We start from the raw sequence: 23,185 nt of genomic DNA, 5'->3' as shown, positions 1-23,185 counted from the left end.
ATTATTATTATTATTATTATTATTATTATTATTATTATTAATGACATGGTTCTTTAAATGAATCTGGCTGAATTTGCTTGTTCAAAAGATCACAAAAGGCAGTCACACAACCCTGGGACACAGCAGATGTCACAAATACACACTCCAGTTGCCAAGCATCCATATGTTGATCACGTGGCCGTGGCGGAAAACGGTCATAAGTGTGAAAAATAGTCCCTAAGTCACTTTTTTTTCAGTGGCCCTACCGCTTCGTCTTACGACGCCAACTGAGCCTAAACGTATGTTAAGTGAGAAGTTTGTTAAGTGATTTTGCCCCATTTTACAATGTTTCTCACCACCGTTGTTAAGTAAATCACTGCAGTTCTTAAATGAGTACCACAGTGCTCAATTAAATCTGGTTTCCCTATTGAGTTTGCCTGTCAGAAGACCGCAAAAGCGAATCACTGTGACTATTACAAATATGAGTGTTGTCAACGGACAAATCCTGTTGACCCGTGGAGGATGCTACAATGGTCGTAAGTGTGGAAAACGGTCCTCAGTCGCTTTTTTTTCAGTGCCATCGTCACTAAATGGACTTTTTTTGCAACCCCAGCTTCTAACATTGCAACGCCCGAACTCTGCACAGGTGCGAAGTTATTATTATTATTTTTCTTTCTCAGATCCTATGGAAGCCCCTGCCCACTTGAGCTTACAATAGCTAGCCCCTTCTACTACTTTGCAACACACCCTGGAATTCACTTTGCAAGAAATCTCCCAGTTTTCTCTGCCCGGGTTTCCAGCGGAAATCTCTCGGCCTTGTTTTGCATGGAAAGAAAAATAAGGCATCGCGCCCTTTACGAGAGGAAACGCGAGGCCGGGAGAGACGATTATCACCGTCACTTCCTCCTCGTGGGTCAATCGGGTCAGCTTCAGTCATCAGCTGGTGGCAAAACTTTGGGATTAGAACCGGGGATCAGATGGCCAGTGGGGGGGAGGAGGAGAAGGGGGAGAAAGAGAATGGGCTGGGCCTTTCCCTCATGTATGGGTCTCTCTGGTTTAAAAAATCTCACCCTGTGCCTATCTCGGCTAAGTGGAACCTGACGAAGAGAGATAACTCTGTGTATGATCAGAGGCACACTTGTCTTAGACCCAGGACAGCTGGGGAAGGCTCGTGTCTAGGAACTAGGAGTCTAGGTACTTAAATTCCCAGAATTCTGGGAGTTGGAGTCCACCCATCTTAAAGTGGTTGAGATAAATCAATGTTTCTCTAACTTTGACTTTAAAATAAATGGACTTCAACTCCCAGAATTCCTGAGCTAGTATGATTGGCTCAGGAATTCTGGGAGTTGAAGTCCACAAGTCATAGAAGAGCCAACTTTGCCTACCCCCTGATCTAGAGCAGTGTTTCTCTAAAATAAATGGACGTCAACTCCCAGAATTCCTTAGCTGGTAAGATTAGCTCAGGAATTCTGGGAGTTGAAGTCCACAAGTCATAGAAGAGCCAACTTTGCCTACCCCCTGATCTAGAGCAGTGTTTCTCTAAAATAAATGGACTTCAACTCCCAGAATTCCTGAGCTAGTAAGATTGGCTCAGGAATTCTGGGAGTTGAAGCCCACAAGTCATAGAAGAGCCAAGTTTGCCTATCTCTGAAACTATTTTAAAGTTTCTTTAACTTTAAAATAAATGGACTTCAACTCCCAGAATTCCCAAGCAAGCATGGCTGGCTGGGGAATTCTAGGAGTTGAAGTCCAACTCTTAAAATTTCCCAGGTTGAGAAACGTATAGAAATTTCTCCGCCTTAAGAGAGTTTAAAACAAATGGACTTCAACTCCCAGAATTCCCCCATAAACATAGCTGGCTGGGGAATTCTGGGAGTTGAAGTCCCTCCCCATCTTAAATTAGAAACATTGATCTAAAATAGTGTCTTTCAACCTTAGAAACTTTAAAAATGGACTAACTCCCAGAATTCCCCTGTAAACATAGCTGGCTGGGGAATTCTGGGAGTTGAAGTCCCCTCAGCTGAAGCTAGAATTTGAATGAATTAATCTGTGTTGGATCCCACAATTTTCCTCAGAAATGACTCAAACAACGGGACAATGCAAGGTTAACAAGATAGGTGTGAGAGCTTTTGAATGTCACCCCAACATTTCAAGGGACCCAACCCAGGTAGAATGGAGAAATCTGGAAACTGGTTGGAAGCAAAAAAGATGAGAGCCGCCCAAATTAGAATTTCTTTTAAATTTCCAGGACGCAGGAAAAATGCAGAGAGTGGTCCAAAATTTCAAAATGGCCGCTTTTTCTGTGCAATTTGTAAACAGGGCTTTGATTGGTCCAGCTGCTATTTTCATGTTTTGAACTGTCCCATCCATACCCCTTTCTCTATGATAGTGTTTCCCAACCTTGGCAACTTGAAGATATTTGGACTTCAGCTCCCAGAATTCCCCAGCCAGCGAATGCTGGCTGGGGAATTCTGGGAGTTGAAGTCCAAATATCTTCAAGTTGCCAAGGTTGGGAAACACTGCTCTATGAGAAAGATTAAAAAATAAAATAATAGGTAAATTTTAAAAAAACAACGTAAGAAATAAATAAATATAAATACAGGCACTGCACCACTTCAAACAGTTCATTTAATGCCCGTTCCAAATGACAACATCACCAGGAAAAAAAGATTTAGGACCATTTTTCACACTTCATGATTGAAGTCATACGATCAAAATTTTGGGTGCTTGGCAACTGGCATGTATTTCTGACAGTTTCCGTGTCCTAGAATCATGGGATCTTTTGGGGGATCTTCTGACAAGCAAAGCCAATCTAACACCGGCATAATTCACTTAAAAACGACGGCAAGCAAGGTTGTAAAACGGGGAAAAACACACTTATACAAACGTCTTGCTTAGCAATAGAAATTTAGGGTCGTACGTCAAGGTATAAAAAATGGCAGCAGCGTTAAAAGAGGGGTAGAAAATTTAGGGCCAAGCTGAATTTTTGAGTCCTTTCAGGATTGAGTTCCATAGACGTCGAATTAAATATAAATAAATCAATTTGGGGCCATGGTCCAGCTCAGCTGCGACCCCCTATACTATAGCCAGATGCGAGTTCAAATCTAGACTGACCTCTCCCCAAGGACTTAGGGCAAAACTGAATTTTGAGTCTTTTGGGATTGGGTGGCACAGACGTCGAATTAAATCAATCAATCAATAAATAAATAAATTTGGAGCCATGGTCCAGCTCGGCTGTGACCCCCTATAGCCAGACGCGGGTTCAAATCTAGACCGATCTAGAGTTGAACCCAGACGTGGGTTCAAATCTAGATCAATCTCTCCCCAAGGACTTACTGTTGTTGGATTTCAGGTCCCGGTGGATGACGGGCACGATGGCGCCGCAGTGCAGGTACTCCATGCCCTGTGCGATCTGGACTGCCCAATTGATGAGGATGTGCGGCGGGATGCGGCGTCCCGTCAGCATCCGGCTAAGTGGTCCCCCGGCCGCGTACTCCATCACCAAACACAGGTTGGGCCCCTGGAGGCAGACGGCCTTCAAGGCGATGATGTTGGGGTGCTTCAGCATGGCAAACAGACGTGCTTCCTGGCGTACGCGCTCGGCCGTGGTACTGATGTCCTCGTCCGGATCCTGGCGGGCCGCCTTGACCGCTACCAACTGCCCCTTCCAGCTGCCCCGGTAGACTTTTCCGAAGCCCCCCACCCCGATCACCTCCTCTAACGTCAGGTCCCGAAAGTCCGCCTCGGGGGGGTCCCCGTGGGCCGGATACGCCGCCGTCTTGAGCGAGACATAATTCGAAGGGAAGATGCCCACTCGGTCGTTGAGTTTCCCGGCCCACCAGCCCTCGTCGCCGGAGATGGCCGAGTCCCAGGACAAGACTTCCACCAAGTCCCCCTTGCGCAGGGTCAGCTCGTCCGTGCTGGTGGCCTCGTAGTCAAACAACGCCGTCCAGACCGGGTTGGCGTAAGTGGTGGTACCTCCTGCCCGGGAGGTTGGGCCCCATCCACCTACCAGAGGAGCTTTGCGGAACATGCTCTTCAGTGGCTCCATGGGGGCCTCCGGGCCTCATCGGGTCCAGGGACATGGAAAGGAGACCACGGGGAGAGCGAGCTCCAAGCCCCGCCCGTCGGGAAAGCCGGTCCACGTCTGCAACCCTGGGAAGGCTCTACATGCCTTGCGAGGCTTCCGTGGCGCCCGCGGGCGCCGCCAGCTCTTCCTCCTCCGTGGGCGCGGGCGGAGGCCCCGGGTGGATCTCGCCTTCCGCGCTCGGCTGGCTTCCTCCTCCGCGGAGGATCCGATCGGGGGATTCCCGGATCCTGGCCAAAAAAAAAGGGAGACCGACCCCGATCTGCTCAGAGCCCCCCGACGGCTCGTCTGCCCGGGCTGGCGGAGCGCTCCGTCCTTTCCTCCGAGCGCCGGACGGGCAAAGAAGGCGAGGGCGGGTCGGCCCGGCTGGGACTGCCCCGCTCGGAGGCGGGTCTCCCGGCTGGCTGGCGCTCCCTTCCCCGACGGAAGACGAGGCGAGGCCGGCCCCGCGTTGGAGCCCAGCCCGGCGCCGCCTTCTTCGCCCGCTTTTGCCAACCCCGGGGGAGTGGCGCCAGCGTCGGCGATGCTGTTGCTGCTGCTGCTTTTCTCCGAATTTGGGGAACTCCGGTTCCCATGATGTTGGGGATGATGGGAGCTGGGGTGCCTAAGGGATCCTCCAGGGCGCTTGGAAGGATCGAGGGATCTGGAGAGTCTGATGGCCTGTCTTTCTTTCTTTCTTTCCTTTTCTTTCTTTCCTTCTTTCTTTCCTTTCCTTTCTTTCCTTCTTTCTTTCCTTCCTTTCTTTCTCTCTTTCTTTCTTTCCTTCTTTCTTTCCTTCCTTCCTGCCTGCCTGCATTTCTTTCTTTCTTTCCTTCCTTCCTTCCTGTCTGTCTTTCTCTCTCTCTCTCTTTCTTTCCTTCCTTCCTTCTTTCCTTTCTTTCTGTCTGTCTTTCTTTCCTTCCTTCCTCCTCCTCCTTCTCACCTCCTCCTCCCTTCTTCTTCCTTCTTTTTCTTCCTCATTCTTACCTCCTCCTCCCTTCTTCCAATAATAATAATAATAATAATAATAATAATAATAATAATAATAATAATAATACTTTATTAGATTTGTATGCCCCTCCTCTCCGGAGACTCGGGGCGGCTCACAACAATAATAATAACAATGTGACAATGTAACAAATCTAATATTAAAAAAGCATCTCAAAACCCATCATTTAAAAACCATACAACACAAGCATGCCATACATAAAACTATATAAGCCTGGGGGAGATGTCTCAATTCCCCCATGCCTGGCGATATAGGTGGGTCTTAAGCAATTTGCAAAATTACTTTCTTCTTCTCCTCCTCCTTCTCCTCCCTTCTTCCTCTTCCTCTTATCTCTTTTATTCATTAAACATGAAACTCAGTCAACCGAACATTTAAAAAAGTGTCACAAACCCCACTGACTGGTGCCAATGATTGATACAATTGTATCTACATCATTATTATTGTTATTATTATTTTATTCACAAAAAACAGTAATACACAGCAAACGAGATTGTTATGCTGGATTTTGTATCACAGTATCACAAGTCAAATACTTCCCAATCATCTAGGCCTGTGTGATGTATTTTCGTATGATGCACACAGATCCAAAGTATTTTTCTTTGTTGTTATTATTATTATTATTATTATTATTATTATTATTATTATTATTTATTATTATCATCATCATTTTATTCACAAAAATGAGTAATATACAGCAAACAAGATTGATATGCTGGATTTCGTATCACAGTATCACAAATCAAATACTTCCCAAGCATCTAGGCCTGTGTGATGTATTTTCGTATGATGCACACAGATCCAAGTATTTTTCTATTATTATTATTATTATTATTATTATTATTATTATTACTATTACTATTACTATTATTATTTATTATCATCATCATTTTATTCACAAAAATGAGTAATATACAGCAAACAAGATTGATATGCTGGATTTCGTATCACAATATCACAATATCACAATTTGAACACTTACCAAAACCTTTTGCAACTGACAGATTGTGGTTTTGTCAATGTTTATTGTTTTCAAATGCTGGCTGAGGTCTTTTGGCACAGCAACTAGTGTGCCCATTACAACCGGGACTACCTGTACTGGTTTAAGCCAGAGTCCTCATAGTTCAATTTTAAGATCCTGATATCGCCTAAGTTTTCTCCTCCTCTTCCTCTTCTTCTTAAAGCATCCTAGGTATATCAACTAAGTATCTTCTTAAAATATATGATGTTCCAAGTAGTGCAGGTTTTTGCAGTTTCTCTGGTGTTGTTGTTATTGTTATTATTATTATCATTATTATTATTATTATTATTTATTTATTAGATTTGTATGCCGCCCCTCTCCGCAGACTCGGGGCGGCTCACAACAGTGATAAAGCAACATACAATGACAAATCTAATATTAAAAGTCTAAAATAACAAATCTAACATTAAAAGTCTAAAAGCCCCATTATTTAAAAATCATACACACAAACATACCATACATAAAACTGCATAGGCAAGGGGAGATAGAAACAGTCTACGGAGAGGGGCAGCATACAAATCTAATAAATAATAATAATAATAATAATAATAATAATAACAATAATAATAATAATAATAATAATAATAATAATAATAATAATTTGCAAACTTACGACAAACATAGAAACATAGAAATCTGATGGCAGAAAAAGACCTCATGGTCCATCTAGTCTGCCCTTATACTATTTTCTGTATTTTATCTTAGGATGGATATATGTTTATCCCAGGCATGTTTACATTCAGTTCCTGTGGATTTATCTACCACGTCTGCTGCAAGTTTGTTCCAAGGATCTACTACTCTTTCAGTCAAATAATATTTTCTGCTTTTGCTCTAACTTCAGATTGTGTCCCCTTGTTCTTGTGTTCACTTGTCTCAGTTCCCCCATACCTGATGGCAGAGGTGGGTTTTAAGGAGTTTACGAAAGGCAAGGAGGGTGGGGGTAATCCTAATCTCTGGGGGGGGAGCTGGTTCCAGAGGGTTGGGGCCGCCACAGAGAAGGCTCTTCCCCTGCGTCCCACCAGCCGACGGTATTATTATTATTATTATTATTATTATTATTATTATTATTATTATGCGGGATTTGCTGCTTGCACCAAATAAGGAAAGCCACATCTATTTGAACGTCTGAATGAGTCTTCGTTCTGAGCTGGTGCAAGTTTTCTCCCTCTCTCTTTTTTTTGCAGAAGTGTTTTCAGCGGATCGTATCAATATAGGTAGCCCTAGATTTAATTTATAGAAGGCATCTAAAATCTGGGATCCATGCTTCTTGGGGGAGAGGATTTTGGGAGATTTGAGGTTTTTTTCAGCACTGCCACCATGCTCAGAGGGTTAGTAGACTGATGCCATCCTAGGTCAGTCCATCAGCTATCAGTAGTGGTGGTTTTAAATTTAATGTACATTGTTGTAAACTTGACTATAAAAAGTATGATTTCTGTAACAGAGTTATCCAAGTGTTGGTTATGACCTATAAAGCCCTTCATGGCACCGGACCAGACTATCTCAGGGACCGCCTTCTGCTGCACGAATCCCAGCAACCAGTTAGGTCCCACAGAGTGGGTCTTCTCCGGGTCCCGTCAACGAAACAATGTCGCTTGGCGGGACCCAGGGGAAGAGCCTTCTCTGTGGCGGCCCCGGCCCTCTGGAACCAACTCCCCTCAGAGATTAGAATTGCTCCCACCCTCCTTGCCTTTTGTAAGCCTCTTAAAACCCACCTCTGCCGCCAGGCATGGGGGAATTGAGATACTCTTTCCCCCTAGGCCTTTACAATTTTATGCATGGTATGTCTGTATGTATGTTTGGTTTTACAATAAGGTTTTTTAACTGTTTTAGTATTGGATTGTCATATGCTGTTTACTACTGTCGTTAGCCGCCCCGAGTCTACTGAGAGGGGCGGCATACAAATCCAATAAAATAAAATAAAATCAATCAAATCAAATCAAAGTCTGGAATGCCCTACCTGAATTCATAAAATTCCATAACATTCTTTAAAGTTCGTAAAATCATCTGCCATACTTCAGCTTCAACCTCAACAATACACGAGCACATAATAGATACAAACTTAATGTAACCCACTGCAAACTCAGAAAATACAACTTCAGCAATAGAGTGATCAATGCCTGGAATGCACTACCTGCCTCTGTGGTTTCTTCCTCAAATCCCCAAATCTTTAACCTTAGACTGTCTGCTGTCGACCTCACCCCATTCCTAAGAGGGGTGTGCATAAGCGCACCAGCGTGCCTATCGCCCGTCTTACTGTCCTATTGTCCTCCTTTATCTGTACTTACTTTGCTTATGTTTATGTTTATACCTACACCTGCTACCTTATGTACATGTCTGACAAATAAACAAATTAATTTGGAAACTTCAGATCGTGCAGAATGCAGCTGCGAGAGCTATCATGGGTTTTCCTAAATTTGCGCATGTTTCTCCAACACTCCGCAGTCTGCATTGGTTGCCGATCGGTTTCCGGTCACAATTCAAAGTGTTGGTTATGACCTAAAAAGCCCTTCATGGCATCAGACCAGAATATCTCCGGGACCGCCTTCTGCTGCACGAATCCCAGCGACAAGTTACGTCCCACAGAGTTGGCCTTCTCTGGGTCCCGTCGACTAAACAATGTTGTCTGGCGGGAGCCAGGGGCAGAGCCTTCTCTGTGGTGGCCCCGACCCTCTGGAACCAACTCCCCCCAGATATCAGAGTTGCCCCCACCCTCCTTGCCTTTCGTAAGCTCCTCAAAACCCACCTCTGTCGTCAGGCATGGGGGAATTGAAATTTTCCCTTCCCCCTAGGCTTATAGAATTTATACATGGTATGTTTGGTTCTTTAAATTGGGTTTTTTAAGATTATTTTTAATATTAGATTTGTTTACATTGTCTTTTTATTGTTGTTAGACACCCCGAGTCTTCAGAGAGGGGCGGCATACAAATCTGATTAATAAATAAATCTGGATCTATAAATAAATAAATAAATAATCAGTTGTTTCAGATACAAATTTTCAGTTTCAGCCACAAATTTGACTTCCGTGGGACCTTACTTCATATTTAAGTAATCACTAAAATTGCACTAACGTGCCTGTCGTTCTGCCATTGTAGTTTTATTCTTTTATTCTTGTTTTTCTTTTGCAAATTCTAATAAATGAATAAATACATAAAGTAGGAAGTCTTCCACTGATATTTTGCCCATCATCATCCCGTTTCAGTGTTTTGCTTAAGGAAATAGCTCCAAAATGATGATGCAACGGTTATGAAAGGTGATGTGGTAAGTATTTAAAAATAGTAACTACAGTATAAGCAAATTAAAAATATTATCTTGGGATGCAAAATTTGGGACAACCAATAGATGGTGGCAACGTTACTTTTCTATACCTCTGCTGCCACCTAGTGGACACCTTGGAGACCTTCAGGCCAGCCTGAGGCTTTATTGTAAATGTGAAGTTAATATTAATACAGTATACAGTACAGTACTGTAGTATCTATCAGCAAGAATCACTTTCCAGCTCATGACTTGCAAAGCCTGGAATCGAAACTCATTTCTCATTGGGGGAGAAGACTGCCACTCAAAGGGAATGGACCCAATGGCAAGTAGTGCAACGCTTAAACGCCTTTGTAGTAAAGATACCAGGGCAGTTAAACGTCAGGGAATGGACGCATGCGCATTATCATGAGAGTTTCCCTTGGAGGATGTCCACCCGTCCTCCGTCGGCCCATGATTCGCATGCGCATTTGGTTCCGTGGCAGTCATTCACGCACGCGCCCCACCGTTTCCTTGTTAAGGGCGATAAGGAAGCGTGAAGTCTGTTGGGAAACAGTTATCACCTAGAGATAGTAATATTAAAGAACGTCATTTCATTATTTGGAATGTTTCAGGATTACTTTAATGTTAATACAAACTATAATTCTATACTTGTTTGACAAATATAACAAACAAATAAATAAACTAGTACTTGGTAGGAATTGGGAACTGATATTTACCATCCTTGCCCAGTATCAAGTAAAGCTTAATAAATAAAATATCGTTGAATTGCAATTGTTTATATTGAATTGGAGTACAATTTACGCCAACCTTGTGGTGCTGGCTGGACTACATTTGTAGAAAAAACATTCATAATCCTGCAATGTATTTTACTATTACCAGTACAAACATTTATACTGTACTTTATATATATTTTTACCTGTTTATTCTCTCAATATGCATGCACATGGTTTTATATCTTTTTACATATTCTTTCCGTATTTTGTGCTATCTATAGACACATACATTTGCTTTTATAAACCCTATCTTTGCATACTTTTATATTTTTCCATATAAGATGTGTGTAGCACACACAATTTTGCTTTCTTGTGCACTATTTAGCTACTCACATTTTTCTCTATAAATGAAGAATTTTATTGTGGCTGTTAGCACAAATACTTTTCTCTAGATAACACACACATATTTTCTTTACTTTATCTTCTTTATTCTTTATGTCGCATCCCGATACACAGCCATACACGAATACACTTTTCCTCTATATGTTTAACTTATTTATATGTGATGTGTTTTCCCATCGTCCATATATTATTTTGAACCTGTTTTCAGTCTAAAAACTATACTTGACCATTTTTTAATTTCTATCCCCCATCTCCTCCCTCTTATGACTGTATGGCTGTAACTTGTTGCTTACAATTTATACTGTTTCCTGATTGCTTATTTGTGCCCAATGACAATCATTAAGTGTTGTACCTCATGATTCTTGGCAAATGTATATTTTCTTTTATGTACCAAAGACAAATTCCATGTGTGTCCAATCACACTTGGCCAATAAACAATTCTATTCCATATTCTGTTCTATAATCTTTATATCTATAAATATCTATCTGTCTGTCTGTCTGTCTGTTTGTCTGTCTGTCTATCTATCTAATCTTCATTCACCACCGCCTCCTCTCTCTTCCTGCCTCTCCCCCTCTGATTTTTCCTAGCTCTTCGCAGCCCCCTATCGCACACTGACTCCTCCCTCTAGCTTCCCTCTTCCGCCTCAACTTCCGGTCTGGCAAAGCGGACGTGAGGGGACTCCGCATGCGCAGTGCCGCCGCTTCTCCTGCAGCTGCTCGGGCGCTTCTTCCGGCCTCCCCAGTCCCTGCTTTGAGGTTCCAGCGCCGAGAATCCCCTCCCCCCACACCTCGGCGCCTCAGGCCGAGCGGGGCTGACCCTTGACCCGGAAGTGGACGAGGGCCGGACGCGTTTGGCGACTGAGTCGCGCAGGGGGGAGTTTCGAGGGCGTTGAGGATTTATGCTGCCCCCCAGTTTCCCCAGGGGACCCCCGGGAATTGGAAGCGGGTCTGCAACCCCCAACCTGGCCTTTAACCCCCCAATCCTGGCCGAGGCTCCCATGGCCCAGGCGTGGAGGGGCCTCCCCTTGTAGGCAGTGTTGGGGGCCTCTGGTCACCCCTGCTGCCTGGGACCCCCTTTGGGGGGGCGGCCTCCCCTCCCCGCCCTTGCGTGGCTACCCCTGGGTCCTCCACGGGGCACCCCCATGGCGTGAGGAGCGGGGCTGAAGGAGGAGAGGAGCAGCCAGAAGGTGGGGGGGTCGTCCCATATTGTAGGGGGGATTTGCATCCACCTGCCAGCCCTGCAGGGTCGGCCCAGGCCCCTGAGGAGCCCTGGGCACCCCAGGAAGGGCTGGTGGGCCTTCCCAGCCGGGCAGAAGCGGGTTCTGGATTCCCCAGCCCTTCCAGATCATGGGACTCAAGCTGCCTTAATGAAGGCCCCTGGGAGCGCCAGCTGGCTAGTGGTGTTCCCTCGGGAGGAGGAGGAGGAGGACGGCGAGGAAGAGGAGGAGGAAGACGACGACGAGGGCGAAGAAGAGGCGGCCCCACTGTGGATATGGGGTCGCAGGTCCTCCAGATCTTACGCCAGGGCGTCTGGGCTTCGCTGACAGGCGGCTGGTTCTTCGACCCGCATCAGAGCACTTTCTCCAATTGTTTCCACCTCTACACTTGGATCTTTCTGCTCATCCTCCCTTTCCTGCTCTACATGGTGAGTCGTTGGGGGGGGGGTCATAAACCCCTAAATAGCAATAAGATTTAAACTTATGTACTACTAGGGATTCGAACTGCCGACCTTTCGATCAACAGGTTCTTCGCCGCTAAGCCGCCACGTCCCATGGATAACCATGGCAGGGATTCATTTAACAAACTATAGCGAGGAAAGTCATAAAATGGGGCAAATCTCACTTTAACAAAATTTGGGGCACAGTTTTCACCATAAATTGAGACTGCCTGTAATAATAACAGTTTAGCCAAGGCCCCTTTCTGAGCCTGCTGTCTGGTTGGTGCTCAGAATATCTTATTCTTGGAATCCATCCTGTTGAATGGGAACGAAAATATAACCTGCGGATCATTTTAGTGCATTAAAGAATCAATAAGGATGCTGAAGATTCTGGAAGGGGTGGATTCGTAAATCAATTAGTTGCCATGGATAGTTTAGAATTATTGCTTCCGTAACCCGGATTAAAAGCTACGTTGTTTTTCCAAAGCCAGAAGTCAAAACAGGGAAATCACAAAACTTAGTTTGAATTTCAAGACAAGCAAGAGAGTAGCTGAGGGCCCTGAAATTTTGGTTTCATGCAGGCGGAATCAAATGCCGATTAACACACATTGTGTTCAGGTTACTCCTCGCTTTACAACCATACATTTAGCAATCGTTCGAAGTTACAACAGCACGGAAAAGAGTGACCGATGACCATTTTTCACGTTTAACGACCATTGGCAGCATTCCCATGGATCAAAATTTGGATGTTTGAAAACCGGTTTCATATTTATGATGGTCGCAGTGTCTCCCGGGATCACGGGATCTCCTTTTGTGACAAGTGAAGTCAAGGGGGAAAGCGTGTGTTGTGGCCCGCCAGCTGTCCATGCACCTGGCAGTGGATCCCGTTCGAGAGGACACCGACTTAGTGATGCACCAGCTGGGTGTCTTTGATCCAATCGCCAGGAGATAGTGGGATTCTAGTTCCACCTTAGGACAAAAACCAACTGGGTGACTTTGGGCCAATCGCCAGGAGATGGTGAATTGTAGTGCTATATTAGGTGTGAAAGCCAGTTTCAGATTTTGGGTCAATAACATAGAAACATAGAAGATTGATGGCATAAAAAGACCTCATGGTCCATCTAGTCTGTCCTTATACTATTTCCTGTATTTTATCTTAGGATGGATATATGTTTATCCCAGGCATGTTTAAATTCAGTTACTGTGGATTTACCAACCACGTCTGCTGGAAGCTTTTTCCAAGCATCTTCCAGTCAAATAATATTTTCTCACGTTGCTTCTGATCTTCCCCCCAACGAACCTCAGATTGTGCCCCCTTGTTCTTGTGTCCACTTTCCTATTAAAAACACTCCCCTCCTGAATCTTGTTTAACCCTTTAACATATTTAAATGTTTCGATCATGTTCCCCCTTTTCCTTCTGTCCTCCAGACTATACAGATTGAGTTCATGAAGTTTTTCCTGATAAGTTTTTAAGCATCATTATTATAAGTCTTTCCCGATTAGTTTTATGCTTAAGACCTTCCACCATTATTGTAGCCCGTCTTTGGACCCGTTCAATTTTATCAATATCTTTTTGTAGGTGGGGGTCTCCAGAAGTGAGCACAGTGGTCCAAATTTGGTCTCACCAGCGCTCTATACAGCGGGATCACAAATCTCTCTCTTCCTCTTCCCAATCCACCTCACAGGGTGGTTGTTGTGGGGGGGGGGGTATAAGAAAAGGAGGAAGTATTAGGTTTGCCCACTTTCTTGAGTTCAGCAAAGGCAGGATAAACATCGAACAAATACAAAAATAAATTGAGATTTCTGATTTTATAGAAACAAGCCTGAGGTGTGTGTGTGTGTCTGAATCTTGATCGTTTAAGTAGGTGAGTGCATGTGTCAAGCGTGCGAATCCAGGCTTCAATCAATCCCTTTCGCTTTTGAGAAAGTATTTTGTTGGTTTTTTTTACGGGAAACGCACTAGTCCTCTTCAAACAAAGCAGTCGGCTTTGTTTGGAAAGACGTTACATCGAGGAAAGTTTAAACTTGTTCTTCTTGTTCCAAAGTGCAAGAAATGGAATAGTGGGTTTTAGTTAACGGGAAGCCGATCTCCACTGAACGATAGTGTGTGTCGGGGGGTGGAATTAAACAATGGGCTCATTGGCGGCCCTGACAGGGGGTAGCTTGCCCTTTCGATACAGGAAGTCCTCGACTTACAACCACGGCCAAGCCCAAACTTCCTGTTGTTAAACGAGACCTTTGTTTTTTTAATGGCCTTTCTTGCCACAGTTAAATGAAGCACCATACTTTTTAAAGGTCATTAAGTGAGTCTGATTTCCCCCTTGAAATTTGCTTGTCAGGCAGATCGCGCGATCCTGGTCACGTTATGACCGTCATTAATAGGAACGGTTGCCAAGCTTCAAAATTTTGATCACGTGATGCTGCCAATGGTCATAAGTGTGGGAAAACGTTCATAAGTTAACTTTTTTGAGGGCTGTTGCAACTTCGGACAGTCATTAAACAAATTGTTGTAAGATGAGATCTACCTGTATTTTTAAGCCAAAGTTGTCGGGATTGTTTTGAGCATCATCATTATTATTTGTTCTGTCGGGCTCTCTGGTAGACTCCTCCCAAAAATTCACAGGTACAAATTTCAGACACACACACCTTTGAAAATTCAAAGCAATGTTCTTTATAAGGAAAATTCACTTAACCTAAGCCCTCTTTTGGTATAGCAAAGAGCACTCGTCTCCAAACAAACTGGTAATTTGTACAAGTCCCTTATCAGTTCTGTGATACTTAGCTTGCAGCTGTGAGGCAATTCACAGTCCTTCTTCTTTCACAAAGTGAAACACACTTTGCTCTGGTTTAGTTTCAAAGCGGGGGAAAATCAGCACACAAAAGGTCAAAGTCAGTAAAGCAGTCACGAAACCCACAGGCTGCTCTTTATAGCAGCCTCACTAATGACCACAGCCCCACCGAACCACAGGTGGCCTCATTTTCTTTGATAATAATCTCTCAGTTGTTGTTGCCTATGCATCGCTCTCCGCATGCGTGGCTGTATCATTAACTCTTGTTCTGAATCCAAGGAGGAGCTAGATAATTGATCTCCTTCTGAGCTGTCTGCCACACTCTCCTCCTCCCTGTCACTCATGTCTTCTTGGTCAGGGGAGCCTTCATCAGCAGATTCCACCGGGGGCAAAGCAGGCCTGCAGCATGTGGATGTCTCCCCCACATCCACAGTCCTTGGGGCAGGAGCTGGACCAGAGCTAACCACAACAACAACAATTATTATTATTATTATTATTATTATTATTATTATTATTATTATTAATGTTTATTTATAATGCCCTTTTAACAAATGGCATAGCAGTAGGCCATATACAATTAACAAAGACAGACAGTAGGCAATACACACACTTAGCTATAACACAACTAATAACACCACACAACTTGTTAAAAACATTCCCAACCTCTCCAATGGAGTAAAGCTCACTTAACGACTGTCTAGCTTAACAACAGAGATTTGCGTCTCAAATTATATAGTTGACTTCTATTCCGCCCCATCCTAAAAAGACTCAGGGCGGCTTATAACAATATAAAAATAAAAATTGCAATAAAAGTTCTTTGGGTTGGGTTCCCACCCTGACAAAGAGGGGACATTCTGGAACCTGAATGGCATTTTCCATCTCTAGGCTTCTTTGAACTTTAAAAATAACAGTGCCGGCCATCCCTTAGTGGTATTCATGAATGGATTAAAGCAATCAAAACAAACTGTCTTTTCCCATGAACCTGGGGGTTGAGTAAAAAATGGCCTTTACAGAGTTGGGAAGCCGGAAAAATGTCTAGGAGCTGCAGCAAAAGGGAAGGACCAGGTCAAAACAGGAATCCATCCCTAATTGGAAATGTTATTACCCCACTGTAATTCACAAAGGAGCGGGTTATATTACATTTTTTTAAGAGGCATCGCTGTCTAACATTTCCTCTTAATCCAGTGTTTTTCAACCTTAGCAACTTTTAAGATGGGTGGACTTCAACTCCCAGAATTCCCCAGCCAGAATTCTTTAAGATGGGTAGACTACAACTCCCAGAATCCTTCAAGCTAGCTTCTTTGAGATGGGTGGACTTCAACTCACAGAATCCCCCACCCAGCTTGCTTTAAGATGGGTGGATTACAACTCCCAGAATCCCCTAGCCAGCTTGCTTTAAGATGGGTGGACTTCAACTCCCAGAATCCCCCACCCAGCTTGCTTTAAGATGGGTGGATTACAACTCCCAGAATCCTTCAAGCTAGCTTCTTTGAGATGGGTGGACTTCAACTCCCAGAATCCCCCAGCCAGCTTGTTTTAAGATGGGTGGACTTCAACTCCCAGAATCCCTTAGCCAGCTTGTTTTAAGATGGGTGGACTACAACTCTCAGAATCCCCTAGCCAGCTTGCTTTGAGATGGGTGGACTTCAACTCCCAGAATCCCCTAGCCAGCTTGCTTTAAGATGGGTGGACTTCAACTCCCAGAATCCCCCACCCAGCTTGCTTTAAGATGGGTGGACTACAACTCCTAGAATCCTTCAAGCTAGCTTCTTTGAGATGGGTGGACTTCAACTCCCAGAATCCCCCAGCCAGCTTGTTTTAAGATGGGTGGACTTCAACTCCCATAATCCCCTAGCCAGCTTGCATTAAGATGGGTGGACTTAGCTCACTTGTTTAATTGCTGGAATGTTGGGGTCCATGAAAGACTTATTATTATTTTAGAATTGATTTTTTTTGGTTTTTTAGTGGGGTAGGTGTGTGTGTTTGGGGTTGCCAGCCTACAACTTGCGACACCGCAGTCCGGTGTGTTCCTGCTGTTGGCAGCATCACATCACTCACACCCCTATTTTAAGGGAAGAGCTGTGAAATAGTGCAGAGACGCCCCTCGCCTCCTGCCTCTCCCAACGGAGAGGCTCAAATCCACTTTTCCCCCCACGTCCCATCTAGCCGTGATGAATGGAAAAGGGGGGGGAAACACCCCCCCATCCTTGCAATCAAACCTCTGGACCCACATGGTGAGCCTCTCTATCCGCCCCCAGAACAAATCCAGACTGGGAAAAACTGGGCTGAGTTTGAGAGTGGCTGTAATCGCCCTACTTAACAGAATAACAGGGGACCTTGGAGGTATTTTAGTCCAACCCCTATACTAGTGATGGCAAACCTTTTTTTCCTCGGGTGCCAAAAGAGGGTCAGCGCATGCTATCCCACATGCATGAGTACCCACACCCATAATTCAATGCCTAGAGAGGGCGAAAACAGCTTCCCCTGCCCCCTGGAAGGCCTTCTGGAGGCCAGAAATGGCCTGTTTCCCAACATCTGGTGGGCCCAGTAGGCTCGTGTTTTGCCCTCCCCAGGCTCCAAAGCAATGTTTCTCAACCTTAGCAGTTTGAAGATGTGTGGACGTCAACTCCCAGAATTCCCCAGCCAGCAACACTGAGAGTTGAAGTCCACACGTCTTCAAACTGCTGAGGTTGAGAAGCACTGCTCCAAAGGCTTCTGTGGAGCCAGGGGTGAGTAAAACAACCTCCCCCATCCCCCTGGAGGCTCTCTGGAAGCCAAAAACGCCCTTCCAGAGCTTCTATGCAAGGCAAAAATCAGCTGGCCGGCACACAAATGCACATTGGAGCTGAGCCAGGGCAACGGCTCGCGTGCCAGCAGATATGGCTCCGTGTGCCACCTGTGGCAGCCATGCCATAGGTTCGCCATCACTGCCCTATACCATTTCAGACAAATGGCTGTCCAATCTGTTCTTGAAATACCTCCAGGGATGGAGCACCCACAAGTGGCAAGCTGTTCCCCTGGTTTAACTGTACTTGCTGCCAGGAAATTCCTCCATAGTTCTAAGTTGCTTCTCTTGTTATTTAATTTCCACCCATTGCTTCTTCTTCTGCCCTTTGGAGAATAGCCTGACTCCCTCTGGCAACCCCTGAGATATTGGAAGACTGCTATCTTGTCTCCCCTGGTCCTTCTTTTCTTATTTATTTATTTATTTATTTATTTATTTATTTATTTATTTATTTATTTATTTATTTATTTATTTACTTATATTTACTTACTTACTTACTTACTTACTTACTTACTTACTTACTTACTTACTTACTGGATTTGTATGCCGCTCCTCTCCGTAGACTCGGGGCGGCTAACAGCAATGATAAAAACAGCATGTGACAATCCAATATTAAAACAGCTAAAAACCCTTGTTATAAAACCAATCATACATACAGACATACCATGCATAAATTGTAGAAGCCTAGGGGGAAAGAATATCTCAGTTCTCCCATGCCTGACGGCAGAGGTGGGTTTTAAGGAGCTTACGAAAGGCAAGGAGGGTGAGGGCTATTCTAATCTCTGGGGGGAGTTGGTTCCAGAGGGCCGGGGCCGCCACAGAGAAGGCTCTTCCCCTGGGTCCCGCCAAACCACATTGTTTAGTTGACGGGACCTGGAGAAGGCCAACTCTGTGGGACCTAATCGGTCGCTGGGATTCGTGCAGCAGAAGGCGGTCCCGGAGATAATCTGGCCCGGTGCCATGAAGGGCTTTATAGGTCAGAACCAACACTTTGAATTGTGACCGGAAACTGATCGGCAACCAATGCAGACTGTGGAGTGTTGGTGAAACATGGGCATATTTGGGGAAGCCCATGATTGCTCTCGCGGCTGCATTCTGCACGATCTGAAGTTTCCGAACACTCTTCAAAGGTAGCCCCATGTAGAGAGTGTTACAGTAGTCATTAAACTAACCATGCCCAATTCCTGCAAGCCTCCAGTCCCCTAATCCTCTTTGTTGCTTTTCTCCGCACACTTTCCAAAGAGTCTCAACATCTTTTTTTTTTAAATATTGTGGAGGGTGGGGGGGGAATTACTTAACAACTGTCTTGCTTAGTAATTTGGCCTCAGTTGTGGTCGCAAATTGAGGATCTCCTATCTAAATTGACAATGCCACAGTGGGGCCAAACGAGTGTGAGTTTACACACCAGGACAGGTCTGGTTTTTGATAGGCATCCCTGTTTAGCTTCATGGATGCAATGATAACTAGCAGTGTCCCTTTGCCTGATGTGTGACCCCGTCGACGACCACAGTTCATTTAGTGAATGTTCGAAGTTACAACGGCGCTGGGAAAAAAAGGGATACATTTTCCTAAACTGCAAAATGAATAATAACTAATTGTTATATGTTATATAAGGTTGTGTCATGTCACGTTGAGGTTACTTGTTGTTTTTTCTTTCTTTCTCGTTATTTGTGTCTATGTATTTTTCCCTGTACGTATTTTGATTCTGTTTATATGTATTACAGTAATACCTCGTCTTACGAACCTAATTGGTTCCGGAAGTAGGTTCCTAAGGCGAAATGTTCGTAAGACGAAACATTGTTTCCCATAGTAAACAATGTTAAAGCGATTAATCCGTGCAAAAAGAAAAAAAAAATTGCAAAATGGCGCTCCGCTGGGCGCCGCTGCCTGGCTGTCACCTTTTAAAACAGCCGGGGGGACTTCTCGGCGTTCTCCCGAACCTGAACTTTCCGGGTTCGGGTTTGGGAGACCGCCGAGAAGCGCCGCCACCCGGCTGTCACCTTCTGAAACAGCCGGGCGCTTCTCGGCGGCCTCCGGAACCCGAACCCGGAAAGTTCGGGTTTGGGAAAATGCCGAGAAGCCCCCCGGCTGTTTTAAAAGGTGACAGCCGGGCAGTGGCGCCCAGCAGAGCGCCATTTCGCGATTCGCGGTGGGTTCATAAGCCGAAAAAAGTTCGTAAGAAGAGGCAAAAAATTTCCGAACCCCGGGTTCGTATCACGAGGGGTTCATATCATGAGGGGTTCGTATCATGAGGTACCACTGTATTTTGTATTCATATGTCATTCTTTTTTTAAAACTGTTCAATAAAAAAACTATGTTTGGAAACTACAAATTGTGCAGAGTGCAGCAGCGTGAGCAGTCATGTGATTACCCAGACACCCACATCTCTCCAACACTCCGCGGCCTGTACTGGCTGCCAATTGGTTTCCAGACTCAACTGAAAGTTTGGGACCGCCTTCTGCCGGGTGAATCCCAGCAACCAGTCACGTCCCACAGAGTCAACCTTCTCCAGGTCCCGTCAACTGGACAATGTCTTTTGGCGGGACCTAGGGGAAGAGCCTTCTCTGTGGGGGCCCCTGGAATCAGCTCCCCCTGGAGATTCGTACTGCCCCCCACCCCTCTCGCCTTCCGTAAGAGTCTAAAGACTCACCTATGCCGCTAAGCTTGGGGTCATTAGATTCTACCCCCAGGCCGATGAATGTATAGTGGGATTGTTGATTGAATGGATATGTGAGTATTTTAATTGGTTCTTTAGTTTTTGGGTGTAACTTCTAATTTTAATTAATTGGATTTTGAGGTATACAGTGTTCTCTCGATTTTCGCGGGGGATGAGTTCCGAGACCGCCCGCGAAAGTCGAATTTCCGCGAAGTAGAGATGCGGAAGTAAATACACCATTTTTGGCTGTGGACAGTATCACAAGCCTTCCCTTAACACTTTAAACCCATAAATTACCATTTCCCATTCCCTTAACAACCATTTACTCACCATTATTACTGGTACTCACCATTGAATAAGACACTTAGTGATCCTGATATTTATAAACATAATTATTTATTAACAATTATTATTATTTTTTTGTTATTTATTTGCAAAAATTATTAGTTTGGTGATGACGTAAGACATCATCAGGCGGGGAAAAACGTGGTATAGAAAAAAAATAGTGAAGTTTTTGTTAATTAATATTTTTTGAAAAAACGTGGTATACGCTATTCACAAAGTTTGACCCCGCGAAAATCGAGGGAACACTGCATTGTCTTTTTATTTATTGTAAGCTGCCCTGAGTCCTTGGAGAGGGGAGGCATATAAAACCAAATAATCAATCAATCAATCAATATTTTAAATAAATAAAGAAAAAAAGGTGACTTTTCACACTTAACGACCATTTGTAGCAGCCCCCACCGTCACGTGATTTGCACTCGAATGCTTGGCAACTGACTCAGATTTATGACGGCTACAGTGTCCCGGGATCCTGCAATTCCCCTTTTGCGACCGAGTCAAAGGGGAGATCAGATTCACTTAATGGCCGTATTAACTCGTTCAGGAACTGCGGGGGTTCACTTAACAACCACAGCGAGGAAAATCGTAAAATGGAACAGGCCTCTGATTTCTCATTTAACAACGTACATTTTTGGGTGCTCTGTGGCGGTCATAATCTCGAGGACTTGCCTGTATTGACTTTGTGTCCTTCTCCCTTGGCAGGTGATGCCCCCCAGCATCATAGTCACGGGGATCTACTGCGCGGTAGTGGCCGTCTTCTTTACCACGGTTAAAGCTGTCAATTACCGCCTCCACACCATGTTCGACCAGGGGGAGATCGTGGAAAAAAATTCGGTTCTGGTAGAAGCCGGCAAGGCCGACGAGAGAGCAGCCGCTGATGACGACAACTTGACCAGGTGAGTAAAGGCCGCCTAGTGCAGGCAGCCCTCGACTTAACCAAAAGTTTGTTTATTGACCGACCGAAGTTACGACGGCATTATCCAAAGTGACTTACGAATTGTTTTTCTCACTTAACGTCTGTTACATCGTGCCCCACGGGCGTGTGGTCAGAATTCAGACCCTTGACGACAGATACATATTTCTGACACCCAAGCTAAAAAAGGTTCTTCATCACTGTCCTAAGCCATTCTTGTCTGCTAATAGCCCTGCGCACTCTTGCATCAAGAAGGGGCTCCGCCTTGTCTCCTAAGTCACTCATGGTCACCTTTGGGGGTGCAACAGTCCCTGGTTGGCTTTCAGCCCCTGACTCCACATCCTCTCCGACCTCCTCCCTATCAGACTCGGCTGCTAACCACACGGGGCTAGGATACCGCCGTCTGCTGCACGAATCCCAGCGACCAGTTAGGTCCCACAGAGTGGATCTTCTCCGGGTCCCGTCAACTAAGCAATGTCGCCTGGCAGGACCCAGGGGAAGAGCCTTCTCTGTGGCGGCCCCGGCCCTCTGGAACCAACTCCCCCCAGAGATTGGAACTGCCCCCATCCTCCTTGCCTTTCGTAAACAACTTAAAACCCACCTCTCCCGCCAGGCATGGGGGAATTGAGATCCTCTTTCCCCCTAGGCCTTTACAATTCTATGCATGGTATGTATGTATGTATGTTTGGTTTTTATATTAATTGATTTTTAATCATTTCTAATACCAAATTACTATTGTACACTGTTTTATTGTCGCTGTTAGCCGCCCCGAGTCTCTGGAGAGGGGCGGCATACAAATCCAATCAATCAATCAATCAATACCAAAACACACCCGTCTCTCGATCCTCAAAATCCGTGATCAGCTGAGCGGGACTCGGACGGGCCAAAACACTCCGCCCCTTCTTTTTTTCTCCGCAGGGACCCTGGAGGCGTCGAGATGACCGTGTTCCGTAAAGTGAGTTCTACCCCGCCAGTGAGATGCAGTTCGCAGCATTCTGTTTTCGGGTTCAACCAAGTCATGGTAAGGGGGAGAAAATTTGGGTCGGCTTGTCCCAAAGGTGCTTTTTTTTCAGGAGGCAATTGGACTTTCTGTTTTTGTTTTGTTTTCTTTTGTTTTGCAATGCAGGTTTGACTTTAGTGCAAGAGCTCAAATATTTAGATATTTTATCTCTTGTACTAAATGTTACAAGCTGGTTGTTGTGGTTGGCTCGCAGCCAGGCCCTCTGGCCTGATGAACTGCGGCCATCTGGGCATGGTCGGCCTGTGTGGCTGTCGGAGGAGTCAGACAGCGAGCCGGAGAAGGAGGGAGAGTGAGTGTGAGAAGCCTGCAGAAGCTATAGAACCTGCGACTGAGGGATTTGCCAGAGTCTGAGGAGGAGGAAGAGGAGATAAGGGACCCGATCCTGAATGTGTTCTGCCTGACTGGGCTCAGGCAATGCGTAACAGTCCAAGGAAAAGAAATCAAACACACACGTGCTGTTCTAATCAGCAAACTTGTATTAAACAAACAAAAAAAGGGTTAACCAAAACAGTCCTTGTTGTCAGGAATAAATGATAGTGCAAGGCGTAATTCAGCCAAATACAAAACACAGGAAAAAGCA

General features: G+C 45.0%; 2 protein-coding genes across 2 annotated transcripts in view; one reads left to right on the top strand and one right to left on the bottom strand.

Moving 5' to 3' along the window:
- Nucleotides 1-4,411, bottom strand: part of MAP3K11 (mitogen-activated protein kinase kinase kinase 11) — a 45,545-nt gene extending 41,134 nt beyond the window's left edge. Inside the window, exon 1 of the mRNA XM_070766042.1 lies at nt 3,316-4,411. Coding sequence (XP_070622143.1) covers nt 3,316-4,030 — 715 coding nt within the window. The 5' untranslated portion in view covers nt 4,031-4,411. The remainder of the gene's footprint in view (nt 1-3,315) is intronic.
- A 6,696-nt stretch (nt 4,412-11,107) lies between these two features.
- Nucleotides 11,108-22,716, top strand: LOC139175446 (pecanex-like protein 3). The gene is made up of 4 exons (XM_070766570.1): nt 11,108-12,087; nt 21,374-21,567; nt 22,503-22,605; nt 22,711-22,716. Exons 1-4 carry the CDS (start codon nt 11,935-11,937, stop codon nt 22,714-22,716), a joined length of 456 nt encoding a protein of 151 aa, XP_070622671.1. The 5' UTR covers nt 11,108-11,934.
- The last annotated feature ends 469 nt before the right edge of the window (nt 22,717-23,185 follow it).

This window comes from Erythrolamprus reginae, chromosome 13 (assembly GCF_031021105.1).
Source record: "Erythrolamprus reginae isolate rEryReg1 chromosome 13, rEryReg1.hap1, whole genome shotgun sequence".
NCBI lineage: Eukaryota > Metazoa > Chordata > Lepidosauria > Squamata > Dipsadidae > Erythrolamprus > Erythrolamprus reginae.
Note: the sequence above shows the minus strand (reverse complement) of the source record. Positions and strands in the feature narration are given on the sequence as shown.